The 18,644-nt window shown below is 46.1% G+C and overlaps 1 protein-coding gene across 1 annotated transcript in view; it reads left to right on the forward strand.

The window, feature by feature from the left end:
* LOC109387575 (carbonic anhydrase 13-like) overlaps positions 1-14,927 on the forward strand; it is a 20,994-nt gene extending 6,067 nt beyond the window's left edge. The window contains exons 2-8 of the mRNA XM_019651623.1: positions 1,538-1,735; positions 5,275-5,339; positions 5,523-5,621; positions 12,825-12,899; positions 13,003-13,098; positions 14,121-14,183; positions 14,689-14,927. Coding sequence (XP_019507168.1) covers positions 1,538-1,735; positions 5,275-5,339; positions 5,523-5,621; positions 12,825-12,899; positions 13,003-13,098; positions 14,121-14,183; positions 14,689-14,862 — 770 coding nt within the window. The 3' untranslated portion in view covers positions 14,863-14,927. The remainder of the gene's footprint in view (positions 1-1,537; positions 1,736-5,274; positions 5,340-5,522; positions 5,622-12,824; positions 12,900-13,002; positions 13,099-14,120; positions 14,184-14,688) is intronic.
* Positions 14,928-18,644: the final 3,717 nt, after the last annotated feature.

Consider the following 18,644-nt stretch of genomic DNA (forward strand, 5'->3'; position numbering starts at 1 on the left):
CCCACCTAAAATTGGATTAGCTTGTATACAGAAAGAGTACTATTGTAGAAAGGTAAATGAGAGTACTATGTAAGGAAATGTAAGGCTTTTTCTGTAGTACTTTGTAAGCCAGGACTCTGGCTGTTCAAGTTACTTTGAAGTCCCAAGTGTCAGATTCACAAGAGAACAACTTCTAAGTTGTGTGTGTGATCAGGTGTTCATGCTATGCCTTTTTGTACCTGAAGCATGCATATGTGAAGGAAGAAATTTATGCTTTCTCCTTTGCGCAAATCAAGAGTGAAAGGGGCATTAGATGTACAAATGGAAGCTGCTGCTAATTGTGATATATTTGCAATTTCGTGAAGTTTCATTCTAAATCTTTTAAAATGCTTTTTGTTAACCACTAATATGTAGTTAATTGTCATGCTGTAGCAGTTTCATAAGTGCTTGAGTTTTAGAGAAATTAGGTCAGCTGGTTAGTGAAGCAGGGAAAAGCTTAGTCAGTCACTCTGATGTCTCCTTGCCCCGTGGTGGCTGTGTTTCCTTGCCCAGTGGTGGCGGTTTAAGTTGCAGATACAGTGGAGAAGATGAGAAGAACCTGTGACTCAGACAGTGACTCAGGTCTGCAGAAGGAGTTGGCACTTACTTGGCGCTGCCTCCTCACTGCTGCTTTTGACGGGCAGAACTGAATGGAGTCTCCCGGAGAACTGAAGCGATATGACAGGGGAGCTGCTGACTTATGGTCCACATCAAGCTACCAGACGTGCGTCTGATTTGGGACTTGATGCGATTTTGGCTTGTGGAGTAGTGGATCAGGATGACGATTGTCGTGACCCACTCTAAAATTTTGCCAAATGTAGCATTGGCAAACTAACCACAACAGCACCTTCTGAAACTAAAAAAAGAGAGAAATAAATTGCTACCTGGCTCCACTGCAGCTACTCAGCAGTATTCCTTTTCCTGACATGGTGCAGCCATTTTATTGGGGTTATCCTGTGTGGGGCTTTTCAGTATTTTCTTAGTATGCCTGTTGCACGGTCACAGGTAACTGAGTTGAGACCTGAGTGACCCCCTTAGATAGCAGGGAGTGATAGAAGAAAGAAGTAGAAATGCCGTTTGTAAGAACCACACAGCTCTCGGCTCCATCAGTTCTTTCAGCCCTTAAATTTCATGACCTCCACAGCTATCCCAGCTCATTCTTGGACCTGACACTGAACCTCATTGTTTTCTATAGTGAATTGTGCTGTTGTTTTTAATTTGGTAGGAGAGTTCCTTCAGAAAGTTCCTTACACAACCTGCATGCTCTTTGTCCACAAGGGTAAGTTTAATTCTGAAAGTGAATGAAAGCAAACCAGGAGGTTTCCATACCTGTAATAAGAGCAACTAGGCTAGTAAAGAAAAAAACAAAAACAAACTCAATTAGATGCTAAGGTCCTAAGGACAAAGATCTGATTTGATTAATCTAAGTTTTCTCTTCAATCTCAAGCACCGTCTGTTGCTGTTAAGTATTTTGGATGAACTAACTCATGTAACCTTTTCTTGGCCCCGTGTTTTCAAGGTCCTGTTCACTGGAATGAGTTTTTCCCCATTGCTGATGGGGATCAGCAGTCTCCGATTGAGATCAAAACCAAAGAAGTGAAGTATGACTCTTCCCTCCGACCTCTTAGGATCAAGTATGACCCAAGCTCGGCTAAAATCATCAGTAACAACGGCCACTCCTTCAGCGTTGACTTTGACGACACAGAGGACAAATCAGGTTGGCTTTTCTTGTTTTGGGAGGGGATGGGGCTTGGGCGACTGAATGGCGCGCTCGTGTCTCCGGGATCTGAAACACCTGTGCACCAGGTGTTAGTACTTTGCTACAACTTGTGATAGAAGTTTTGTTTGATGAGTTCAGGGGAGAGAGTCTTTCACACCGGGATTAAATAATGGCCCAAACACATTCAACGTGAGTATCGTTTATATATAATAAATTCAGTTAATGAAGCAGAAAAGAGTATTTCCTTAGCACGAGCATGGACCCCTTCAAGCTCAGCTACACCCCAAGGAGCAGATGGTGTCACATTTAAAAGTAAGATGAGAGAGAAGATTAGACAGAATCAGATTTTAAGGCTTTGATAATTTAAAAAACAATTTTTTTGTCTAATATTAGGATGATGCTATGTTTGCTCTATTAATGATAAAGATAGTTAAACTTTAAAAATCCTTCACTGGAGGAAAGTTTTCACTTAAACATTAAGCTCAGCTGTATTGTTAGCAAGAATTATAATCCCATAAAAGTTCTTCCTCATATCCGTCAAATTCATAAAAAGTGATATATGTTATTCAGAGCATTGCAAAAAATACACAAAGAAAGATGAACACATGGTATGTTCAACTTTGGGGGGAAGGTGGGGGCCTTGATTTTTATATATATTCAGTTTGTCTTCCCTCCATGCCCTCAGTTTCGTGAATCTAGGTGATGTAATGGGCTCTGTTGCAGCCCAAGGCTTCCGGGTACAAAGCTTACACCACCCACAGTCATACCTGGATACTGTTTATAATGCCTCAGATGTACAAACACAGAGGCTACTCTCCTAGAGTTCGAATAAGAAGCGATTAGATTGTCCTTCACCTAAAGCTGGGTTTTCCTTGTAGCAGCACCCTTGGTCATAAACAACCCCAGCTCTAATTTGCTCCATGATGGTCCAGGGGTCTTCCTTTCCCTTTTCCTCCCCGACTCCCTCTGTCTTTCTCGCTCCCTCTCACCACTGCAGACTTGGCATTGAGCACTGTTGCCAACCCATAGTAAGCTCTTAGGAATTGTTGAATGAATGAGTGATCAGACAGTAACTTGGCGTGCATCTGCTCCAAGCACAAGAAGCCAGGCTTCCAGAAGGTTCTTCTGGCTCCTTAAAGAATTCAGGCCCCAGCGCCTGGGAATGTCCAGGTCTTCATTCTCTCTCTCTCTCTCTCTCTCTCATGGTATAACCCTGGCAGATCTGTGCTCTTTGCTTCCTCTTTTCCTAGATTCCAGGCAAACACAGGGGTGCTGTGTCACTTAGCTTCCCTTCAGAGGACGTGGGTCACACAGTGGTTAGGCTGTGACTCCGTCACGCTAACTGGCCCTAGAAGCGCGCCCGTTAGCGGTTCCCAGGTCATGTCAGTAGCCGCCTTGCACACTGAAGTGTGTGGGGGCGCTTCTCCAGGTGGGGTCTCATTTTATGTCAGCGTTTTTATTGATCCAGGTACTCTCCTGGGTCCTGGGGACCCAAGGGGACAAGATAGATCTGCACTAAAGGACTCCGAATCCCAGTGGGAGAGACAGGAAGTGCCTGAACCGCTGTGGTGATTTTTTTAATTAATTTTTTTTTCTGGTTTTGTTGCCGGCCAGACTTATTATTCAAGGCAGCTGACTACAGTGTAGTTTCAGAAACTGAGCAGGGCTGGAAAATGACTAACAATATTAAAAGTCAAAGGCAATAGAAACACAAGCATCGGTCTCCTTTCGCAGTGCTGTTGGGCTCTGCAGCATAAAGCAGGTGACAAACATCCTGTTACTAAGGTATTCCATTTCCCCCAAAACTTTTATGGCTTTTAACTCTCGTTGCTTCACCTCTTATATGAGTGTGCATTATTTGGAATAGATTGCTTTAAACACTTCTGAACGAAATGATACATGGACTCCATGTACGGCAAGTGAGATTTTGGAGAAATGATCCCTTGTGTTCAGGCTTCAGATGGAGACAGTAATGTTCATTTACTCATCGAGGCTGGAAAATAAGGTGAATAATGGGACACTTGAAAACACTAAGTCGTTCTCATTAAAAATAACTCTGGCCACCATTGTTCATTGTATACCGCAGTTTCGCTGTCTTACTATAGGCTATCTATCTCAAAGTCAGTGCTACGTGAACCTTGATATTTGATGCACTTTTCCCACCCTGCATACAGCCCTGCTCTGAGAGGATGGTCTCCAGGATTAGACGTTTGCTGGCCGTGGCCCCAGGTTGGGAATTTTAGTGGAAACTCCCCAATGTGCAGCCAGCTCTGTGGCGAGAAAGGCAAGCTTTGCAGCTGAACTAAGCGGAGCTCTGCTACTCTGGCTTTAACCCTCAGATTGTGAGCAGGCTTTCCACAGCTCAAGCATGATGCTGGGACCTTTTCCTGACAGTGTGTGTTTGGGTACCATGCGCTTGCTCCTGAGCCAGCTGGTTTGCGCCTCCGCCCAAACTCAGCGCTGCACCGATTACCCCAGCTCTCCACTCTGCTGCTTAGCTCTGAGGGGGAGACTTCATGGTGCAGCTCAGGTCTTACTGGACAGCAGCAAGGACGGCAGAGGTGCTGGTTTCCCCTAGAACGTCTTTCATCCCTGCTCTGTGGAGACACTTAGGGAAGGATGCCTCTGAAGTTAGTTTACCTGGGAGACATCTTTGAAACTTTGTCTAGAGACACATCACATATTTTCTTCATTCATTCATCAAATATGTACTGTACCTGTCCTCTGTGACAGTCCGTGCTAGGTGTTGGGTACAGCAGGAATCCAAGCCGGCTCTGNTATATATATATATATATATATATATATATATATATATACATATATATATATGTACACTTGTCAAAAGAATAAGGTTTCAAAAGAGATGTATAGTTGAGCTCATTTTTGTAATAAAATATCTGAAGCGTGTATGTGCGTTTATACACAGAATAATGTCTCGAAGGCTATACTCTATAATGTCAATAGTGGTTACATCTTGTGTAATCACTAGTAATTTCTGTTTTCTTCTTTAGACTTTAGTGTGGTATGACGTTTGCAAGATAGATATTTGTTGTAATAAGAAAAATTAGGCCACGTAGATTAGGACATACAGAACTATGTCTGTGTGACTTAAGTTGTGTTGGAACGTTCTCGGAGGTTGCTGGCCTTCGGCTTTTACCGTAGTTGGTTGTTCACCAGGTACAAGGATGGTGAGAGCAAGGACATTTCTAGCTGAAGGAAAACAATGAGAATTCTGCAGGGCGCACACTCCGTGGTTCCCAGGAGACTCGGGGCTGTGTGATATCGGGGTACCTGTGCATGTTCAGGGTGCTTCCGGGAGCCGGGAGCCATCTACTGAGGTGATCCAACCCAACGCTTCACTTCCTAGTTGAGGAAACCGAGGGCTGGAGACAATGAGTTTACTTGGCCCAGGTCAGACGGCGGGTCATGGCAGAACCAGGAACAGGACCTCGCCCTGGAAGCCAGCGTCCCTTTCCACTGTCCCATTGTGTCTGTGTAGGCGACATTCTCTGATTTCTACATATATACTCTTTAAGCCACACTGCACATGTCGCTTACCTTCAACTACTTCATTGTCGCAGCTGTAGGTATTTGTACGGAGGTGGGCATTTAGCAAAGGAGCTGCTTTACGATGTGTGACCCATAACTTGGGGAAATCGCGCTGCAGCATGTGAGCGCCTGGTGGAGGGAAGGTTATACGCTTGCCGACTCCCTGCCCAGGGCTCTTCCTAAACGCTGGCGTGACGGTGTGTGCTGAGCCGTGGTCTTGCTCTCTCCCCCGCAGCTGGCCACCTTCCGCTCGCTCCTGTGTACAGCCGAGGGCGAAGCCGCCGCCTTCCTGTTGAGCAACCATCGTCCCCCACAGCCTCTGAAGGGCCGAAAAGTGAGAGCCTCTTTCCATTGAAAGTTGTCACCAGCGGACGCCCCCACACATGTCTGCGGAGCGAAGACAAAGCCACGCAGAATGCAAGAACCCCTCCTGTAGCTCCTGCCTGGAATCCTAGCCGCCGGCGCCGTTTTGCTCTCAGCTTCAGCACCACGAAGAACACCGGGTCTCTGTAATCAAACCGACCGGACTCCTGCGTCTCGGTTTTGCACTCATGGGCCTCCGGGCAGCACACAGCGTTTGCTGTGCATCAAAACGCCTGAAACCCGTCTGCTCCCACCTGCGGGCAGGCATGACGGCATCGCAAACCTCAGAACACACTAAACATGCTCCCCTTCGTAGGGACCCAGTAGGTCACGTCTCTCCGTGGTGTTGGTGAGAAAGCTAAACCCATTTCTAGAAGGGTACAATCGTGATTCCTTTCCTGAGCACGCGATTCTGCTTCATGTCTTGATACCATCCCTGCTCATAAAGAGCTGATGGTGTTTCCTGTCAAAGCGAACCTTTGTCTTGGCTGTTGTTGCTGGCTGTCTTTCCTGATGCCTTCGATAGAATGAACCATAGGAGAGGTGGGGGAGGGGGGTAGAGCTACTGCACTGCTCAAAAACAGCCCCCACAATTTCAGTGAGAAATGCCTCAGGATATCAACGGCTATTTAAGCTCTAATGAATTATGCCATAGGCCACCTTCACTGGTAACCGGCTAATGATAAACTGGCTAATGATTAATCAGATGCAACACTCACCAACCTACGGCGTTAACGTGCCTTGAAACTAACAGACCACAAGGCCCCGCAGAGCGGCTGGGGGCGCGAGCAAGGGTCGCCCACTTCAGCCCTATGTGTGTTGGCAGCAGAGCAGGGGGCAGCCCTGTGCAGGTCACTGTCCTGCCAACTGGTGGGAAAAAATGACTAGAGTCTCCTATGAACACACAAGCCGCCCACAAACCCTTCCACCCATTTCCATGGCGAAGCCCGTCTCGCCTTGACACACGTCCCTCGGTGTCTCAGGTTATGTTGTGAGGTGGCTCTTGATATTCACTTTAACCTATTCCCCGGGCATGTTTTGGTTCGTCTTTGGTGGAAGAGGATGGGGTAGGGGTCCTTTTGCTCTTTCTGGTACAAGAAGTGACTCTAAGGATGACCTTAGTCACCACATTTTAGAGTTGACCATGCTTCACGCCTGTCGTCTTCTGAGAAAAGTGTGAGTGAGTTTCCTTGGTTGTGATGGCTTGTTTCAGACACCTCGCTTCCTCTGGGTGGAGAGTTTAAGACCTGAAATTATTCGGTGCTCATTGTCCTGACAAGATAACTGAGTAGCAGGACCTTGTGTAACCGTGATGGGTACGCTAGCATAAGATGAGCTCCCGAAGACTGAAGCCGATACCGGGGTCATTTGGGTTTTCCCCTCGCAGTACCCAGCTTGAGGCCTTGCAGGAGATTGGCACGTAGTAAATCTTTAAGGAACTGAGTTTTGTTTTTTTTAAATGATCTTTGGTAATTATCCTGATGCTTGTGATCAAATGTACTATATAAATTAATGCTACAAGTGAAATATTAGTTATCTCTTAAACATTGTTTCTTCTTAAAGGAATACCTACCAAATCTACCTGTGGAATGGGAAGGGGTTCTNCCAATCCCACCATATAATGTCACTAGCTGTGAAGATTAAATCCTCTTTTTAGTAAGCTGGTGCCAATTTTTTTTTTTTTTTTTTGCTGCTGCTGTTTCTTGCCAAGTCACTGTTTGACCAAAAGGGCAAATCAGACGGTTTCCATTTTCTTTTTCTTGACTTAAGTCCATTTTTCCTCCCCAGAGTAACTTACTGAAATGCTTGATTTAACTGCCAGGCCAGATATACTGTTTCTGATGCTTTGGATAACAGATCTGTCATTTTCTTTGGACCGCTGACTTCTTCTTGCCAAGTCTCTTTGGGTTATCCTGAATTATCTAAATTGGCTTACTCATCTGCTGAAATTCAGTGTGCGGAATACTTGGCTTTCATGCTATGCTCTTTTTAAAATTCCCTTTTTCCCTTTGTTATGAAGTTGCATACAATAAAATTCATGAATTCGGGTGTGCAGTTGATGATTTGAGTTCTTGCGTATTACTGTGTGATATAGAATGATGCCAACTACTACCGCTAGAATCAAGATGGAGAATAGATCCCTGGCCTCTGTTGTGCCCCTTTGCACTCTGTACCCTTCTCACCCATGGCCCCAGGCTGCCACTGAGATGCTGTGACTCAAAATTTGCCTTTTCTAGGATTTTTTTATTTCAGTGGAATTATACAGCACATAGACTTCTGCGTTTGACTTCTTTTGCTCCGCCTAATGTTTTTAAGATTCACCCGTTTTATTTATTTATTGTTACTGAGTAATATTCTGTAGTAGGGATATACCACTGTTTATAAAGATCTATTTACCGATTGATGGGCATTTGGGTTGCTTCTAATTTTGAGCTGTTAGGAACACAGCTATCCATATTTGGATGTTAGGGATGGCTGCCATACACACTTTTGTGTGGACACGCTTTCATATCTGTGGCAATGCCTGGGACTTTTGTTATTTCTAGCTCTCTGCTGAGTCTTTGCATTATTCTGCTGAGGTTTCTCGGGCATTAAAACAATGCTTTGTTTAACTTCATATAACCCTCAACAGTTAAAGTAACTGCTTTAAAATCCTAGTAACTTCCAAATTTGGTTCATCTTGCATCTGATTCTGTTGACTTTTCTTCCGTTGAGAACGTGTCCCGTTTTCTTGATCCTTTGTATGTTGACGCATTTTTAATTGTATTCTGTATGCTATGAACATTGCATTATGGAGATCCTGGGTTCTGTTATTTTTCTCTGATGAGTATTGTTTCCTCCGTGTTAGCAGGTAACTTTCTTGCCTGGACTTGAACTACAAATTCTCTTGCTTGTGCAGCATGTCTGGTCTCGGTTCAGAGATGCTCATGTGTGGCTCTTGGGTACCGAGTTTGGGGACCCTCTCTATTGCATTTTCTGTCCCACTGCAGCTCCAGGTGAAAAACTGGAGCAATAAGCCTACCTTGTACAGTTTCCATCTGTGCGTCACGTGACCGTGAATGCGCCCCTCCGTCATCCCTCCACCGTGTCCCCATCCCAGTGCCTGTAGCTAGCCGTTTCTGTATTATGTCTGCTTTTGGAGTGGTTGCCTGCAGGGTCTCTGTCCGGCATCTCTGGAGACAAAACTCTAATGGCCTTTTCTCATAGTAAAATTTGGTATTTGATCATTAGTGATCATTAACCTCTACTTCTGCATCTTTAGACTATTTGTGAAATGAGGAAATAAATTCATTCACTTGAACATTAATTTTGACTCAATCTATAAAACTACAATTTGTTTTGAAATTGAAGGTCTACCCTGTAAGAGAGACACTGCGAGCCAATTCTAGAATTGTTTAGGAATTGCCGGTTTTTGCAAGGCATGATGCACGAGACAAAGACGTGTTCGAAGTGGCCCTTGTCCTCCAGTAGTTTGTATTCTCCCGGAGGGGATGGAATAAATGCGTGGACACTGTAACGTGGTGGCTGTGCCCAGTGCTGTAGGAGAACATGCCATGCAAGGGGGCTTCGGAAGGAGACAGACTCGTTTTCAGTGGGAAATCAGAAAAAGACTTCCTGAAGGAGCTGACACGTGAGCTGGTCAAGAGGGGGCGACTGGTTGGGGGCAATCAAGGACGGGGAGCTTCCAGACGGGCTGGCACACATGAGGGCAGGAAAGGGCAGTACAGAGCGTGTGGCGACCCAGGACCCGGGTCCAAGAGCCGCCCGAGGAAGCTTATCCAGATGTGGGTCCCTGGGCCGTGTCAGAAATCCCGACTCAGAAGCTGTGGGGCACGTAGGGTCCAGGCACTGGAATTTTTAAGAAGCTTCCAACCAGCGTCTTTTCACTCAGGGCTCGGGGTCCACCCTTCCCAGAAGTGGCTTAGAGCGGAGGTGATAGGAGATCCTCTGGAAAGGAGAGTTGGACCTGGTGGTGGGGTCGCTCAGAAGCCATGCGAACACGTTCGTTGGGGGACTTTCCTTGGGTTAGAAATGTCACATATTTTAGAGATCTGGTTTTGAGGGTTTGCACCCAGAATGACATGGTACTTGGAATTCCAGACAAATAATCCAGCTTGGGCAGGACGGGGGGGGAGGGGGGGGAGAGAGAGGAGGAAATGAACTCGGCTGTGTGTGGATGACTGCTGAAGCTGGTGATGGGTTCAAGGTGGTTTATTATTCTATCTTTGTGCACGTTTGGAGGTTTCCATAATAAAAAGTAAACAAAAAGGGGTTGGGGAAAATGGCAAGAAAACAGCAACAGGAAGCTAGAGGTGCACTGGAGCGTGTGTTTAGTTCACGACTTACTTGCCAGGCGAGGTCTTGACTGACGCTCCCTGGCCCTCCCGCAAGCTCCTCATCTTTAAATGGGGACAGTCGGATACCGTCCATAGGGCTGCCTTAGGTGTTAACTGAGCTAACGCAACATAAAGCACCTCGCCCACTGCCTGGCCCTCCATGTCCCATAAGGAACAACCTATTTTAGGATTTCTCAACTTTGGCCGGCAGTGGGGTGCTGTCAGAGACATTTGAGCACCAGAGTGACAGAATGAAAGCTGTTTACAAAACACTGGAGAAGAGTGCTTCTGCTTACTGGGATTGCTATTCCAGGAAATGAAAACTTCAGGATTAGAGCCAAAGAAAATAGCAAAGCAGGTCCCACCCACCTGGGCCTCCAGGCTACCTTGAGAGACACCTGCCTGTAACCGGGTGGGTGCTGAGTCAGCCCTAGTGACAAAGGGACAGATTTTCTGCCTGAATGCAGCCAGCGGCCAGTGAGGGGATGACACTCAATCTTTATTTCACCACTGTAGACTTGTGCTAAATCTTAATAATATTAAATCACCATGGAATTGCTAAACAATTTAGAGAACACACAATAGAAACCTTTTCAGCAATTAAAAATCGTGACATATATTTATTGACATGCAAAGATGTCTGGGATATATATATATATATATATATATATATATATATATATATATATATATANTGATCTGAGATTGTCTTAGTGGTTAGGAAGGGCCCCTCTGAGATGGTCCGTGGATTGAGACGGAATGGCCAGAAGAAGCCACCATGAGCAAGTCTGGAGAGAGCTTCCCAGCACGTGGGAAGCGCAAGTCCAGATGCTCGTGCAGAAATGAGGCTGGCCTGTTCAAGGAGAGAAAGTGTGGGCTTTAAGACTGGGATTCATGATTCATGAGAGAGGGGACGTTAAAAGCCACGTCCCAGGGATGCAGCCGGGGCCACACCACGTGCGGGGCCAGGCGAGCAGTGCCGAGTCCCTCCTTAATGTGGTGGGAGGAAGACAGCGGGAGGTTCTGAGCAGGGTGACCACATGCCCTGCTGTACATTTCATGAACTACAACTAGCTGCCTGTGGGGAAGAGGTCAGGCGAACGTGAAAGCCGGGAGAGAAGTTAGGAAGTTACGGAAGTGGTTGACCTGGGGGCAGGGATGGTTTTTCCAGTGACTTTTGTCCCTCACCTCAGGACTGTCATCTGCTTGTGTCCTCTTAAAAAAATAAAAAGACAGAGAAAAAAGAAATGACAGGAAAAAACAAAAACAAAAAACATCGAAAGTTATAATATTTAAACATTTAATTTTGGGACCGAATCTGATGACATGTGACACCAGAGATGTCATGACACTAAATCATGACGAGAGTTATGCATGTACAAGATGTAAGCTAATAGTCCACTCCATATTTGGTTTCTGCCACATTTATTGTATGTATATATTAGATGAGTAGTTGATAGTAAACCTGTGATTTCAACATTAATGGCATTTTTTTTTTTGGCCCACTAAGCGTATTTTACGTATCAACGTACACAGCTTTAAAATGCTGAAGTTGAATAATCTTGTAATTCAGCTGTTGTTTTCCGGTAAGGAAGCATCTTCACCTCCGTTTTTGCAGAGGCTGCAATCACTTTTTGACATTCAGCTCAAATCACGGCGTCTGTCGTTGTTAGTCAGGACAGGTGACTCTGCTGTGCCTTTGTTTGCGTTTTAGTTCAAATACAGACACTAATAAAAGTGATTTCCGTTCCTCCCAAGGTGTTGCCGCCAGTTACGCAAGGGGTGTGGGTGAGAGAAGGGCTTGCTTAAAACAAACAGAAGACGCCTGTTGTGCTGGTTTCCCATCATGCTTCACATGGTTGTTGCTTTTATCCAGCAGGGAGACATATAGGCTCCTCTGTCTGCCGTGTCGCAATGGTTTCCTAATCAGCTGTGGTTGTGAATGTAAAGAAGTCACTTCACATCTGTGTGTGTCTGTGGTGTCACCTCTCCCTAAGGGAACCCGTGGGTTGGCAGGCAGCCACGTGAAACAACGCTAACGTCCTCGTCAGCCCCTCCCCGTGGGACTTTGGCATCTCCTGTGGGCCGAGCAAAGTCTGTTTTATCACTCAGTGATGTCAGGTTTGGTTCCTTCCCAACGATGTCACACCTCCTTGGAACGGGGGAGCCACCTCCACAGGCTCTGTCTGGACGTCCTGCCGTCACCCTCGGTGCTGGTGGGCAGTGCACTGTGTAATAGTTTTACAGTTCACTGTTTGGGATCTTCCTCCTTTCTCCAGAAATGCCCCCATATTCTTACCTGTAAGATGTAGTTGTGTTGAAAGGATGGGATGAAAATGTGTTTCAGTAGATGGGGTTCTCTGTGTCATAGTCAGCGAGAAAGGTGATTGTGCCCGAAACCCTTCACACGGGTTTCCTCCCCGAGGGGCCAAGAGGATCACTTAGAGCTTCTCTGAAGCCGGTGCCTCACGCAGCACGGCCTGGTCGCGGTCTCAGCCATGTCATTCCAGTATGTCACATTGCCCTGTGGCTTCCATCTCAGCGTGTCCTTCCCGTAACCAGGAACGAAGACCCTCCGGGGTGGTTTTGTGCCTTCCTGTTATTCTACAGTCTCACCCACTTGTCCGCACGTTTGGGACACTGCACTGTTTACGATGGTAGGACGTTTGGGACATCTTTGGATTTTGCAGAAACCCAAGATCCAGGTCCCTTGGGAATGGTGGCTGGAGGTTGTTAGGGCTAGAGAGACGTGACAGGTGACTCCAGAGCCCTCTAAACATTCATTACACCTCAACACAGCGCGGCACAGAATGGCTGAGTGACGTGGGCCTTCCCTCCCTGGGGTCTTTGGGACTCCAGTAAAGCGGCGGATTCTGTCCTGGGTTCTGGTGACGAACATGTTACACATAAAAGTACGCAGTGCCAGCACATCTACATAAATGCTTTACTCGCATTTAGGGTTTGGAGGGTGTTTGAAAAACGCGCCTTTGCCTTACGCGTGTCTCTCCCTTTCAGCTCCACGTGGTTCACTGGAACTCAGACAAGTACCCCAGCTTCGTGGAGGCAGCTCATGAGCCCGACGGACTGGCCGTCCTGGGAGTATTTTTACAGGTCAGGACTCACCGGGTTCCTTCGAAATAAGGAATCGGCAGGTTTGCATAGAATTTCAGACACTCTACCATCTTAATAGCAAGCTAGTTCCAGGTTTGACGCTTTCCTTTGGGGACCAACGTTAAACATTTGCATGTTCGTGGTTCCCAAGGGCCTAGAATGCCCCGGGACACTGTCACCTCATGTCCCCTGGCCATTTTCACTGAAGAGCAACAGCAGCAGAAGTGACAACTGAGGCCCTGGGAAGGGCGTCAGTATTCTCGGCTGTTCCCGATGACACAGTAGTTCCAGATACCGGACAAAGGAAAATTTAGTTTCCTGGTGCTTTAGGCATGAGTTGGGCCACAATGGTTTGATGGTTTGGAGTCCCACATGCGTGGCCTTTTTTTTTTTTTGGTCTTGTCGTCACCTGTGGTGAGGCAGGCATGGCGTCATCCCCCCTGCGGGTGGGTGGGGCGCTCTGCTCCCACTGCAACCACATTCCTGGAGGGTGTGTGCACCTTTGTTTTGCCACCCACTCCGAAAAGGAGACGCGCAACTTGTCCTGTCCTGAAGAATTCTGCTCACAACGGTAGATTGCCTCGAGGGGGGACCTCAGATCGTTTTTTTTTAGGCCGAGAGTGGGAGATAGTTTCCTCTGAGGTTCCGATGTCACAATAGTCAGTTTGGATCTAGGGTCTGATGGTCTCCTCTGGTTTAATAGCGCAGGTATTCTCTGGACGTGTCCTAAGCACAGTTTCTCTCACGTTAACCTGTCTCTGAAACATCCCTAAAGCTAGTGGGGAACCATGGCTCCTGGTTTGGGGATCAGGCTGCCCTGTAATGTTATCTTGTTCAGATTTGTCAGACATGATAAGGCCCGAGGAACAGAGCTGCACAATCACCCTTTGTTCTGGGCTGGCTTAGGGTTTTTGTTTTTGTTTGTGTTTTGTTTTTGTTTTTAAAGAATTTTAAAATAGCGCCTGAAATGGGGTGATTCCAACCTGATCTGGAGCAGTCATCATTTCTTTTCATATTTTCAGGTTGGTGAACATAACCCTCAACTGCAAAAGATTACTGACATTTTGCATTCCATTAAAGAAAAGGTAAAGTTAATCCCTGTTGACGAATGACTAACACGTTCCTGGTTTTTCCTGAGCTCTCTTACCATCTTTTGCAAGCAGGGGCCTGAGACATAGCGTGTGCTGCCTTCTGGGGAGCAGGTTTCAACATCCCTGACCAGTGGAGCAGAAGTAACTGGTTACCACTTATCTCCTGAAAATTAGGAGGGTGTCTTCAATTACCTAAAATAACCACTGATAAATCTATTTATGCATAGTTAGTTTCTGTTATTGGAGTTTTGCAGAATAAGCCTTCATTTTAAAGACGACTTATATGAAAACAAATCTCGTGCTTCTTAAACAAATATAAGCAATGTCTTACATCCTGTAAAATTTTTAGATTAAGGCAGATACGTTTTTAAGGATATAGAACACAGGTGCTAAATAATTCCACGGGTGAATTCATCCCAGTGAAGTCCTGTTTCGTTGGAGGTATGTTTTCTTTGAAGCTTTCTGATTGTAACTTGTGGCACCCTCTTTTCTTCCCCAGGGGAAACAAACTCGATTCACGAATTTTGACCCATTATCTCTGCTTCCTCCGTCCTGGGATTACTGGACATACCCTGGTTCTCTGACAGTCCCACCTCTTCTTGAAAGTGTCACATGGATCGTTTTAAAGCAACCTATAAATATCAGCTCTCAACAGGTACGTCACCTCCTCTAGGTTGGTCCTGATTCCTTAGAGGAAACGGGGCTGAATCTTTTGTCTTTTTACGTATTTAGCAGGAGAAAACCAAATGTGTAATACGTGCGCATGGGGAATTCACATAAGCATGAAAGTTCCAAAGTCAGTGAGGCAGCACTGGGTATATATGATAATTTTGGACAAAGGAGAAAGCGGGGGGGGGGGGAACATAGATTTCAGAGGTGACCATGTGCGATTTTCAGGTAGCTGACGAAGAGCTGAATCTTTTTTTAAAAAACGAACAACAAAACGTTTTCCCTTCATTAATCAGCTGTGTGGCTGGACCAGACGAGATGTATGTCTCTTTCTTGGTTGACCTTCGATGACTAGATGATCTCTTCCTCACGTCTTAGAAATGTATTGTGCGTGCCGACCTGATGGCAGCGAAGCGCCGGTCGCCGTTTGCTTCTGTTTTGTTTTGTCTGAGATGGAGCGAGAAAATCAGGAGACAGACTGCATTCAGAGGTGGCCTTCTCCCTTCTGACCTCAGCCTGTAGACCTGTTCCTCCTACAGACTTCACATTCCGAAAGGGGGCGGGGAGCGCAGCCATGGCAGCCCTAGGAAACATGTGTGCTGAGATTAAGAAGTCTCTGTCTGTCACCTTTTGGTTTTTGTGGCACTGCCTGAGGGGCTTTCAGTGTTTACCAAGAGGCTGCAGGTGGCCCCTGTGCTCTTGTGAGGGCGGTGGGTTCCCCACGCATGGTTCTGATAGGTGGTTGGATAACCTCCCGCTGGGCCAGGCTGTCTGCAGGCTCAGGCTGTTTGCCCAGAAGCTCTGCTCAGAGCCAGGAACCCTGTGACTGGCCATTATGAGGGGCGGAGGGGGTGTATTCTGGAATGCTTCCTGGGTTTGGAGTTGTTTTCCTGTTTGAATCAGGTGTCGGAAAAAATCTTAGCAAGAAGAGAGTCTAGTAATTTTCATAGCTCATAAAGCGCTTGCGTTCTGGGCTGGCCCACCTGCCTAGCTCTCTATTTTTCACCCATTGACCAAGGTCACCTCAGGGAGCAGTTCCCCCTGCCGTGGGGAACACGTGCCACTTCTGTTGACTTTGTCCTCAGGACGAAAGCCAAATAATAACCCGGGGCATGCTTATTAAAAATTTTATAAAGGTCTGGATAGGAATCCAGAGCTTGGCTGACACAGAAAGACCTGTGAATGTTTTCCGTCACAAATGAGATGAGTTGTGTCATGAAAATAGTGGCTTGTCACTGAGCCAGTGGCTTTATTAGGGGAGTCCCTTTTCTCCCCTCCGTGTGCTAAAGTGTTTACTTTTACAGTGGTTGTCACACGTGAACAGTTAGAGGAATAGTAAGAGTTAATACATTATAACAAGGTAGTAGTAATAAGGGTCACATTTGTCCTGCTATTTCAAGGATATCTTTGTTCCATAAAACCGCTTGGAAGGGAGCTTTTTAAAAATCTGCCTGGGATTTGGATAAGAATATATCAAAATATATGTTCGTTCCTTAAAATGCACAAATTTAACCTAATCCAAAATATCTCCCTGCAATTCTAGGAATTATTACCTGTCAGCTGTGCTTTCATTACCGTATCATATCTGAGGTTCAATTAATTAATATTAATTATTAATGTGGGTTTTTTTTATTGTACAGGAGCATATATAAAATGCTAGCTGTATTTTAGAACTTTGATGTGGTTGGTAATTCATTTTTAAGCATTCCCTTCAATCTACTTGCAGACATTTTCATTTATAAGCAGATTGAAATGATGATGAGCAATAATCCACATTATTATAATATGAGGTTATGGTGATTTTTTTTTAAGAGTTAAAGGATGAGGCAAAAGCTATTTTAAAAGTCTAACCCCAGTCTAACCAAGAGAAAAACATCAGACAAAAGCCCAACTGAGGGGCATTTTGCAAAAATACCTGAGCATTAACCCCTCAAACTGTCAAGGTGATCAAACACACAGTAAGTCTGAGATGCCGTCATAATCCAGAAATGCTTAAGGAGACATAACTGTCAAGAGTAAGGCCATTTCCTGGGGGGACTCTGGAGCAGAGAAAGACATTAGGTAAACACAAAGGAAGTCTGAATAAAGAATGGATTTCAGTTCATGATAACATATTAATAGCTGTTCCAATGGTAAAAATGGACCCTACTAAGGTAAGATGTCAGTAATAGAGGAAGCTTAGTGTGGGGTACACGAGAACTGTTGGTACTCACTTGGCAATAATTCTGCAAACCTGAAACTCTTGTCACATAAAAAGCGAATTTAAAAAAAATTCAAAACACAAGAGGGTCGATAAGATGATTCAGTTGCCCAGCTCTTTCATGCAAAGTAAAATGAAAACATCTTTTGTGTGTACCACTGACTCGAGAGTTGCTTTCCCAAAAGATGGTTTTTCATCTCAGTTTTGGCTGCTCTTTATTTTTGAGGTCGCTGGGAATCGTCAGCCTTATTTACTTTCCAATCCCACCATATAATGTCACTAGCTGTGAAGATTAAATCCTCTTTTTAGTAAGCTGGTGCCAATTTTTTTTTTTTTTTTTNGTTTTGTTCTTCAGTCTAGTTGTGGAGGACGTTGCTTCACTGGCCCAAGTTGGCACCATCATTGCGCTCTTCTCTGGCGAGGCACATCAGTCGCCAGCTTCTGGACGCCTGCTCACTGCGGTTGCTGGCCGCTCACGCTGGCTGCTGGCCACACACGGTAGCCCATGGCAACCCACTGCTCCAGGGAGCTGCAGCCTACGCCGTCCCCGGCGACCCACAGCAGCCCAGCCCCAGGTTGAGCTTCCGTTTAACATCTTAGCTGCAGAGGGCAGTGTCATTGGCCCTCATATGTGGGATCCGAACCGGGGCCCTTTGGCGTCCCAAGCCAGTTCTTAACCAACACACCACTCGGCCGGCCCTAAGCTGTGATTCTGTGGCCGTAGTTTTAGAGATCACATTTGTTGAGGCAAAGTATACTGTGCCAAAGTGACCAAGATATGATGGATTTTTAAAAAACAGTTAATTTTATTCTGTATTTCACATTTCCTTAAGAGGACAGAGTTCAAGCATAAAAGGTGTGCTTACTTTGCCAATGTTTGTAGTAGTGATAACAGTAAAGTAGGAATAGTGTCTACCCTGTCCAGCCAGCGTGCTGACTGTGCACTGGGCCAATAGGAGTGTGCTGACTGTGTGCTGTGTGCTGGGCAGACAGGAATGCACTGACTGTGCACCAGGCTGATAGGAACACGCTGACTATGTGCCAGGCAAACATGAGTGTGCTGACTGTGTGCTGACTGTGCGCCATACTGATGGGAGGGCTTTGAGTTCAGTTTTTTTGTTTTCACAGCAGCCTTGGGAGGAGGTGGCATTACTGCCTTGAGCCCGGAGACAGGAAAGTTGAAGCTTCAGTTAGAGGGCTGGTGTAAGACCAGGGTCAGTGAGGAGGGTGTGAGCCCAGGTCTGCGACACACTGAAGGCTGTCCTCTAACCGGACACTGGGCTGCTCTGCGGAGCCCAGCACATCGCGTCCTCGGTCACCCAGGGTGGCATCCTCCTTTAAACAGAGGAGTCCTTATCTCCCAGGACTCGCGACGTCTCCGGCTTTCTAACCAGGTTGTCTATGGTGATTCCCAAGCTGTTCCCTACAAATCTGTAGGGGGGGACCCTCTCACCTTTGAAAATGTTTACTTTTGCTCCTTATATATCTAAACATTGGTTCCTGTGAGCAAGCGCAACGACGTGCTTGTAAAACTTCCTTGGAGGATGTGACGTGGAGAGTGACTCGGGGAGACGCCGTGGGTGGGG

This window comes from Hipposideros armiger, unplaced genomic scaffold (assembly GCF_001890085.2).
Source record: "Hipposideros armiger isolate ML-2016 unplaced genomic scaffold, ASM189008v1 scaffold_163, whole genome shotgun sequence".
Lineage (NCBI taxonomy): Eukaryota > Metazoa > Chordata > Mammalia > Chiroptera > Hipposideridae > Hipposideros > Hipposideros armiger.